At 33.6% G+C, this 10,341-nt stretch overlaps 1 protein-coding gene across 5 annotated transcripts in view; it reads right to left on the bottom strand.

Annotated features, from left to right (window-relative positions):
• The window catches only part of FOXP2 (forkhead box P2), a 281,834-nt gene that overhangs the window by 52,763 nt on the left and 218,730 nt on the right, over window positions 1–10,341 (bottom strand). For 4 of the 5 annotated variants that reach the window (XM_011967102.1, XM_011967097.1, XM_011967098.1 and 1 more), the window contains one exon: window positions 9,799–9,976. In XM_011967102.1, the coding sequence (XP_011822492.1) occupies window positions 9,799–9,976 (178 nt within the window). The remainder of the gene's footprint in view (window positions 1–9,798; window positions 9,977–10,341) is intronic. The other variant, XM_011967100.1, reaches the window with a different exon arrangement.

Here is a 10,341-nt window from a genome sequence, read left to right as displayed (position 1 = left end):
GTTAGCCAGGATGGTCTTGATCTCCTGACCTCGTGATCCGCCCGTCTCGGCCTCCCAAAGTGCTGGGATTACAGGCGTGAGCTACCGCGCCCAGCCAGTCCTTTAGTTTTTAACTATAAATTTGAAATAAAGTATTGAGAGACTATTGCTTACAGTATTTGATTTAAAAAATAGTCCTGTGTCTTAGTATATTGTTTATATACCTTGTGCTTTTTAATCCTCAGTACAAACTAATAGAGTTAGTATTATTAGTTTAAACAATTCATGGAAAAAGAAACACTAAGAGAGAAGTTCAAAAATATGTCCAAGATCACCCAGCTTCCACATGGTAAAGTTGTAATTTAAATCCAGGCAGTCTGGCTTGAGTACCTTTGCTCTTAAAATACTATATTAAGAAAATATTAAAACTACTGAATAAGTAAGTACTGGGAAAAATGAAGAGACTATTTACTATATTCTGGCATTTTACTAACTGCATTACATTTATAATCTTAGTTAACTTCGCTTGAGGTTAGAAATCATTATATTTTACAAGGAGGCTCAGAAAGATTAAATATTTTGCCCCAAATCACTCAATTTATGTTCAGTGAGCAGAATTCAAACTCAATGCTCTGTAGCTCCAAAATCTATGTTCTTAATTACTATGTGCATCTAATAACATCTAATATAAAGATGAAAGTACAACTTAAACTACCTCTCCCAACCTAACACACGTCTACATTAGATACTATAATGATGTAAGAGATGTGTGGGGTGAAGCAGGTTTAAATAGGCGGGGGAGATGGGGCAAGATAACAGAATATGATGGTGAGAAGAATGAACTCTCTCACCCTAATCCCTGCAAATGGAAAAATCCCTGATCTAGATATCACTATATCTAAGTATTGGCAAGTAGCCAATAGCAACAGAAGAATTCTCACTGTTTCAAACATAACTTCTGGTCAAATTATTCATCACAGCATTAACTTTAAATTGCTATGCCTATCACAATTTCGCACAGGTAGTTTTACTGAAGGCTATCATTTCAGTGATTCTGACTCCTTGAGATTTTAAGACAAGCCCTGAGCCTAAAGGAAAAACAGGATAATTTGGGTTTCCAAAGTTACTACAAACCATCTTTTTCCATACAAATGAAAGTGGCTTTATAAAGAAAGGTTTCTCTGTTACATAGGAAACAACTTTTTTTATAAAGATCTATAATTATTGCTTTAACCCAAAATTCCGCAACTTTTCTGACTGTAACTTTCTGATTATCGGTTGGTGTTTATTAGGTGTCCCAAAAGGAAAACTTTATCAGCAAATCCTTTTTCATGACAGCATCAACATGTCTTTTGCATGAGAACTTCCTCCATCTTACCAGCTGCCTCTCTGCTCTATTGTCATCTCTTGCCTGCATCACAGCTATAGCCTTCCCACTGTCTTCCTGCTATCACCTTGCCTTGAATATATGAATTTACTCTTCATGGAGCAGCCAAGTATTCTCTCTATAAATGTAAATTAGGTCATGTCGCTTCCCACGCAAGGCCTCCAAAGGCTTTTGAGAATACTTAGAGGAAAACAAAACAAGAAAACAACAACAAAAACACCCTTACTATGGCCTATGGGGCACTGCACTTATTATCTGGCTCTTGCCTGTCTCTGATCTCATCTACCGCTCTCTCTTCATATTTCATTCTGTCATACCAGCATTCTGTTGCTTCTCAAATGTATCAAACATTTTCTCCCTTTCCAACCTTTGCTCTGGCTGTTCCTACAACCTATTCTTGGCTTCCTCCCTCCCTTCACTTAGATGGTTCAAAGTTTACCTCCTCTAAGTTTCCAATCACACTATCAACCCCTGCCCCTTCCCACCGTCCCTTCTAGCATTCCTTAACTCCTCATCCTATTTTTTTTAAGATCATATATCAGTTTCTGAAACCATTTTATCTATCTATCTATCTATCTATCTATCTATCTATCTATCTATCTATCTATCTAGTCTACCTCTTGTTATCACCAGTCTCCCTCTAATACAACTGAAGTTTTATAAGAGTAGGAATTTCTTGTATTACTAGTATATCTCCACTGCCTTGAACAGTGCCTGGCATGTGCTCAATAAATATTTGTGGATTTCATTGATTATAATAGAGTCATACATTTCTTGAAGACATGTTGGTGCCCACATGGAAGTTTTGTGACTCTTAAAGGGCATACTCCATATGAATATTGCTACAATACAAGACTAATGTCTAGGAATTATATATGGCACTAGTTACTTCTAACATAGATTGAGTGGCTAACAACATTTTACATCTCAGTTAAAGGCTTAGATGGTTTTAGAGATTATACCAACTAATGATGTTACTAGTAATTCAGTTTTGGGATTTTATTAATAATTTAGTTATGTAAGTATCTACTTGCCTTCTAAAAGTAGATTTCTATGATATTATTCATTTGTACTGAAAATTAGTGATATCACCACGCTATTGCAATAAGGTAACAAATATTAGGCAGTTAGTAGGCCCTCAATAAAGATTAGATGAATAAATGACCTGTTCAAATAATCCAAATAATGTTTCTTAATTAAAAACAGGAAGAAATAGTTTTAAAATATTATATAATAGATAAGAGGCAGAGAATAAAATAAGTCAAAAAGATTCATTTTAGCAGCAGCGGGTCCTCAAATGTCGGCATATTAGAATCACCTGGGCATATTTTAAAATCTCTAAGACCTTACCACAACCCACACCAATAAAACCACAATGTTAGAAGGGAAACACAGGCATTAGTAGTTTTTGAAGCTCCAGAGGTGATTCCAATGCACAGATAATTTTGGGGGTAAATTTTTAAAAAGAAAACTATTACCTTGCTCTTGGGACAAAGCTTTCAACCTAAAAATTGCTCAGCTCTTTTATATGCATACAAAACTACTTAGAAAATGTGAAACAACTAGCCAATCGATTTTGTACAACTTTGAAAGTTTTATGAGCTTTGAAGGCTTGATGGTTTGCAATAATTAATCTAGGTTATTTTTCAGGCAGTGATATAACAAGTTCAGTATTTCCAAAACAGTGTTCTATGGAACAGTAGTTTTATAAATGCTGTTAATCTAAGAGGTCCGTGGTCTCTATCTTGGAGACTTTATTATTCATGTAAAATAGTTCTGAGATGTGTAGTAACAAGGAAAACTTGAATCTCATTTTGAAGTCAGCGTTTTCCAATTATATTTGAGGAAGAAAAACCCAAGAAACTCTTTACAATTACACTAGTTTGTGTAAGTTTTAAATACCCGGTGTAAGTTTAGGAGTCACCAACTGATCCCTAGCCCATACCCCTCCCTAGTCTTTCTATTTGAAAATCCCATGTAACCTTATCCAGTTTCTTAAACTTTCCATGTTCAAAACTAAACTCCTGTTTATACAGTCCCCTCCCTCAGCCCCAACTCAGTTCTCTTTAGAGTGTTCTTCGTCTCTGTTTTATTTAACTGATACTTACATAGTGCTTTTGATATGCCAGACATTCTTCTAAGTGCTTCACATATGATATCTAATCTAATACCCTGAACCATTATTATCATTACTATTGCTCTTATTATTCCTATGTTAGAGATGGGCACACTAAGGCAAAGAAAAGTTAAGTGCCTTGCTCTAGAGCTACTCTGTTGCAGAGTTTCCTCTCATTTTCAGGTCATTACTCATTAACCCTTTCCTCAGGACTCCTTCTGAGGGTCACCCCATTTTCCTATTGTTACTTAGGTTTTTCCTGTTCTTGCCTTCATTTCTCTCCTATGGAGAGAAATATATTTTACTTAACTTATTAACTTAACTATATATTTTACTTAACTTATTTATTGTCTGCCTTCTACACTAAAGTGTATGTTTTACGATGGCAGGGATTTTTGTCTGTTTTCTTCGCTGCCATATCCCCAGTGTCTATAAGAGTGCCTGCAGTCAGTGAAAGCTCAAAGAATATTACTTGAAAGAGTTTTAAAATTTGGCCAGAACACTCGTGTACTGCCAAACATACTCTGGGAATCTGTGGACTAGACTATAATGATTAATAGACAACTTTTATCTTAAGTGAAGATTATTCGGTTTCTCTTATTTCAAGGATATATACACTAGAAGTGCCAAAAAGTTTTGTAATTATTCAATTTTAAAATTCCACGGCCACAAAAAATTGGGAATCCCTATTCTACTTTTGGATAATAATTTGGACTTGTGCTTATTCACTGCCAGTACCACAAACATTAAAAGGTTTTTACCATAGGAGCTAAGTAAATGAAAGGGTAATTCCTTAATCAAATTGCCTATCATACCACAGATAATACAACTTAATAATAATTCTTATGACAGGGTCTGACTGGAGTGCAATGGCATGATCACAGATCACTGTAGCCCTGACCTCCTGGGCCGAAGTGATCTTCCTTCCTGAGCCTCCCAAGTAGCTGGGATGTGACCAACCACAGGCATACGTCATCATGCTCAACTCATTATTTTATTTTTTGTAAAGACAGGGTCTCATTGCGCTGCCCAGGCTTGTCTTGAACTCCTGGGCTAAAGTGATCCTCAGGCCTCAGCCTCCCAAATTGCTGGGATTATAGGTGTGATCCACTGTACTTGGCCTAATAATAATTCTTTAATCCCACATTCAGAGTTTGTGGAGTATCTACAAGCTGCCAAGCACTGTGCTAAGAATTAATTAAAATTAATTCATATCTAGATTATATGTCCTTAAGGCACACGAAGTTTAAAAATGTCTATGCTAGTTTCAACACAGCTTTGAAAATGCTAAGTTGACTTTTACTTATTACTAAAATAAGTAAAAAGCAACTTTCATTAGTAAAAAAATCTCCTTAGCAGCTTTTTCACACTCAAAAAAATAATAGATTTTTTCAATGTCGTTTCTTTTTCTGGGTCCAGTAATTGATTTTTAAATGTTAAACAAATAATTGTATATATTATGATGCAAAGTATGTATACCGTTAATTTTTAACGAACTTATTTAGTGATACTCTACTTATTTTCTAAGGTTACTTATAATTTAAAGTAATAAAAGTGAGTTTTGGTAGAAACATTTGTATCATATATATTCCGTTAAGCCAAATTGATATTTAATATTTGAATTGGAATCACTGAGATATTACTATATACTTTTCAGTTTTCATCTTAAATTTTATATTTTATGATGTGAAACTTAAAAACTAGTATACACACATGGCCAGAAAAACTGAATCACAGAAAAGGGTATATATTACAAAAGTAGACTTCCCTACCAGCCTTGACCTCTGGATACCTATCTCTCTTCTTCAGAAGAGAGTTCCACTTTCTGGAGTATCCTTCAGAGACCTGGGTGTTCACTTATAATTTGACAAACTCAACATATTATTGATTTATATTTGACAAGAGGTCTACTATCACCTACAGATACAATGTCCATCTTTAAAATGCCTGTCTGAGAGGTGAATTAAATACACACTTTGTCCAAATGCCAAATTTAGCAGAAGTAGGTATTCAGCTGAAACTGAGATCAAAGAGAAATTATCTTCCCCAAAGACAGAACTTCTGGGATATATGAATACATCTGATATTAACAAAAATTAGTACTATCATTTTTTATAGGTTGCATTTTAAAAGCTTGATTGATATTCTATTACAAAACCAATGATGTTTCATTTTTCTAGTCATATTTTAATGTGGCAAAGTTGACACATTGCTTTTGAGTCTTCCTCTCAAGATGTAAAGAATTGCCAAATAAAACTTGAAAAAAAGATTTATGAGATAAATGGAATTAAATTCATATTAACATTATACATTCTAGTTCACAAAATAATTCTACAATAATTATAGAGTTATGATATAATTTAATCTGAATCTTTTTAAATATTTTTTTCAAAAACTAACTCAACACACTCAATATTTTTCTATATATGTGAGTATTTACTAGTTTTTTAAACATAAAATTAACAGCATTCACAGGTAGCTTGGCAGAGTTTTATACCTGCAATGATAACTGTACATTTAAACTTGAATTCACTGATGAAATTTTAGCACATAAAGCACCAAATAAGGTTTTTTTTCCCCCAAGTTACAAATGGAAAACTTTGTGATATTTGAAAGGGAATACTGACATGGTAACAATTTTGCCTGACATGGATTGTTCATATTGCTAGTGTTGTTGCTACAATTACATACAATAGTAATCTATGCAAACACAGGATCATTGATTAAGCAGTAAATCCAGGATGCCAGAAGTAGGCATTTGGCTACTTAGACTTCCAAAAGCATAGAATGAAGCCAAAGCCAAATAGCTAATTTTGGCTGAATACTGAGCCCAAAGACTATCTTCAGCACAATTCTATCTCAGCCTAAAAACATTATTATATTTTATTTCAATACATTTCATTTTTAATTGTTATTTAGCCACTCTTATTCCCAGATTCTCTCGTTCTATAATACGTTAATTCAGACAAATCCTGGCTAGAATCTAGCATTCCCTGTTTGGTCTTTCAAATTGGTAATGAAAATCTTGTCTTTTAAGTAACTTTTATAAATTAAAAAATATGTAAGAACTTGGAGTGACAGAAAATCATCACCACATGTATTCCTATCTATATAGTCATAGTCAATGTGTGAATATATTGTGGATTACAGTATACAAACGTTTATCAGATGTCAAAAACATATCAATGTTTAAAGTTAACTTCATCTTTCCTAACCAATAGACAATGATACTGGTTTTAAAATGTTTCACTAAATTTCATTACCAGATAATATATAAACTATGTTATTTTTATATTACATAGATTTATAATCAGTATATTATTCAAGATGGAACTATAAATCCATCCTTTCTATTTGACTTATGTATGTATATACGTATATACCCATACTTAAGTATATACAGTATCATCAGTCTGTATAAAACCAAACATATACTTAGGAGATGGAAGTTTACTTGCCTAACTAAAATCCAAAATTATAGTAATATTAATGATGATCTTAAATGATTAATATTTAAAATAATCTACACGAAGATGATAAACATAAAACTTTAGAGAGGAATGTAGATAAATCTGCTATTCTACCAAAATTCTTATAATTTTGTTATTTCTCATTGTTATATACATATATTTTAATATAATTTAAGAAGTTGTAACTCTAAAAGTAGCATGAAGAAGTTGTGCTAAATTATAGGGATAAATAAAATATGGCATAGTTTTAGGTCAGGCGCAGTGGCTAACGCCTGTAATCCCAGCACTTTGGGAGGCCGAGGCAGGCGGATCACTTGAGGTCAGGGGTTCGAGACCAGCCTGGTCAACATGGTGAAACCCTGTCTCAACTAATAATACGAAAATTTGCCAGGCATGGTGGTCGGCACCTGTAATTGCAGCTACTCGGAAGGCTGAGGCAGGAGAATCGCTTGAACCCAGGAGGCGGAGGTTGCAGTGAGCTGAGTTGGTGCCACTGCACTCTAATGTGGGTGACAGAGTGAGACTCCTCAAAAAAAAAAAAGACACGGTTTTAAAGATACAATGAGAACATCATCCATCATTGCACATTAATCCTACTTAGTTTTCATATGGCTATTTTTCAAGGCTAATCAATCAACCAACCAAAAACCTGGTGCAAAGTGAACTGGAAACTGATAATAAAAATATTCAAAATACTTTTACCTTAACCTCTAACTAAGGAAGAAATGATTCAGGGCTTAGACTGTACAACAATTTCCCATTCTAGTTTTGGGATTCCAGCACAGTACCATAATGTTAGGTTCCTTTACTGTAGCTAGTGTATTCAACATACAATGAGCGTCCACAGTGATACTTTTCACACTTAATCATCTAAATCGTAAAAAATAAGATGATGATGCCGGTTTGTGTGGCTTACATGGCAACAACAGAAACTTTGAGCAGTGAACCAACTACATTTGTGGCCCTACAATTATTCAAATGGATTTTTTTAACCTATATTAATGAAAACATAGTTTAGTGATTTCATCTTTTTTCCTTTTTAAAATATAAATTTTCTGCTCAAAGACAGATGTCTTCAGATTTACTTTCCTTTCCCTAAATGTTTGCCATTTTCTCATTTTATCTCTCATATATCTTATCAAGGATAAAAACAGAAGAAAAGGGAGAAACAAGGATTCTATGAAAATAAATTTTAATTTTAATTTCAGGTAATTTCTATTTGAAAACTATTAGAATGATTATATCATTATAAATTTCATTTTTCAGAGAGATGTTTTTTGCTTGTTTTGAAAGAATGTGGTTTCACAATATGTTTTAAACAAGTTACATTGTGTTTCTATTAGCACATATTTTAAAATTTCTTCAAATGTTTACTTGAATTGATTTAATAAAATAAGATTGTGGTAGATCATGCTTTTCTGTTGAGGAAATTCTCATATAGTTATAACCTAAATACCGATTTCATTTGAACTTTACTGAAAACAAAAAAATATTGTTTGTTTTAGTATAGTTTCTATTGAAGAAATCCATGTTTACATTGAAATAATTTTATAAACTCTTTTTTCTTTCTTACTTTTTCATGTCTTTAAACTGTACTCATTTTTCTAAAGAAGAATAAATGTGAACAGAACATTCATTGATATAATGATGCTATGATTTATTCCAATTTTCTTTAGAATAACTCAGAAAAATAGGCTTATTGCCTTTTCTTTTGCTATTTAAACTTTATCTTTTTTGATTTCCTAGGAGTGCTTCAATCAGGTGAATTAGAAGATTTGAAGTCAAGTGAGAGAGGAAAATCAGGAAAAAAAAGCCAAAGAGATATTAATTTGATAAATTAAAAGAGAGAACATTACCACGATACTCTTGATTTTCTTTAGTATGTCCTTTAGAGTCAGCAAAATGTGCAGCCAATGCTACTACAATATGAACTCCTCTGTGACAAATATAATTAATTTGAATTAATGTACATTTGGATCAATGTTTGTCCCAACAAAATCCAAATGCAAGTTAGAATATCCTTTTATAAAATGTAATGATACATAACTTACCTGAATTGACAATTTTAGCACACAGTCATTTGTTTACCATTGTTTTTATTTTTTTAATTTAAAACTCTTTCCATTTCCCAAAAGTGAAGGGTGATGGATATGACATACAACTGTATTATCAGCGTACCTCCAAATTTTTCTTACAGACAAATAAGAATACAGTTGACAGACTTTTTAAAACTATAGTTTACAATACATGCATAGGCAATATTATTTGAGAGAAAAAAGAATGGATATATCCTATGACATAGGACGGCGTTCTACAAAGCTTAACTTGAAATGTGGTCTATAGAAATTCATAAAGCCTCTCTTTTACATGTGGTGATTTCAGTGTGAAGATTGGGAACTTTTATCTTTCTCTTATCAGTTGTCCACCAAACTCCTATCAGCTATCTTTCTCTTATCAGTTGTCCACCAAACTCCTATCAGCTCACTTAGTTAAATGGACTGCTGTCAGCCTTCCCAGTAATCCAATGCCCTGCAGATCCTTCCTGTATATTCAATAGTGCTTAAATTGTGTTGCCCCTATAAATTGTTTTGTGCCCATAAGACTAATAAACACACATTTAATATCTAACAAAACACTTGAAAAATTTACTTCACACTTGAAAGCAGTGTATGGTCAAATTTCTGAGCCTCCAGAAAATGGGTCATGCCACCATGTTAACAATCATGTTTTAATAATAAACTTGAAAGTCATAAAAACAAAATTTCTCAAGGTATATGGCAGAAAGATCATGAAATGGCAGAAAGTACAAGATTTGAAATGAAGCGTGCACAACATTTTGTATGTACCTTGAGGCAGCGATTGGACAGGAAGTGCCGCCTGGCCAGGTGGAATGGAGATGAGTCCCTGACGCTGAAGGCTGAGCAGATGCTGCTGCTGCTGGAGTTGTTGCATCTGGAGAAGCTGCTGCTGGAAGACAAGCTGCTGGGCTGCCAACTGCTGCTGCTGCTGCTGCTGCTGCTGCTGCTGGTATCAGAAAACCCAAACCAGTAAACAGCAGAGGACATGGTCTGCACAAACAGCTCTCTTACAGAGAAATGCACACTTCTTTCATTGTCTGAGTGGGTTTTTTGGTTATCCCATAGTCAAAGTTCAGGGGCAGAATGTGAGTAAAGTTCTAGATTTTCAGTTGCCTTTCTTTTAATTATTAAACAGTATTAGAGAACCAAGGAACTTGCATCAAAAAAGTATGGAGCAAGGTCTAGAGATAGCATGTAATAAAGGTTCGGCTTTTAAAAATCTACTTATTGTAGGTAATAATACATTTCTCTAGATTAAAAGAACACCACTTTACAGAAATAGTCAACTTCTACAACAGGCTATTTTTTTTT

Source organism: Mandrillus leucophaeus, unplaced genomic scaffold (genome assembly GCF_000951045.1).
Source record: "Mandrillus leucophaeus isolate KB7577 unplaced genomic scaffold, Mleu.le_1.0 Scaffold787, whole genome shotgun sequence".
Classification (NCBI taxonomy): Eukaryota; Metazoa; Chordata; class Mammalia; order Primates; family Cercopithecidae; genus Mandrillus; species Mandrillus leucophaeus.
This window is presented reverse-complemented; position numbering and strand designations above follow the sequence as displayed.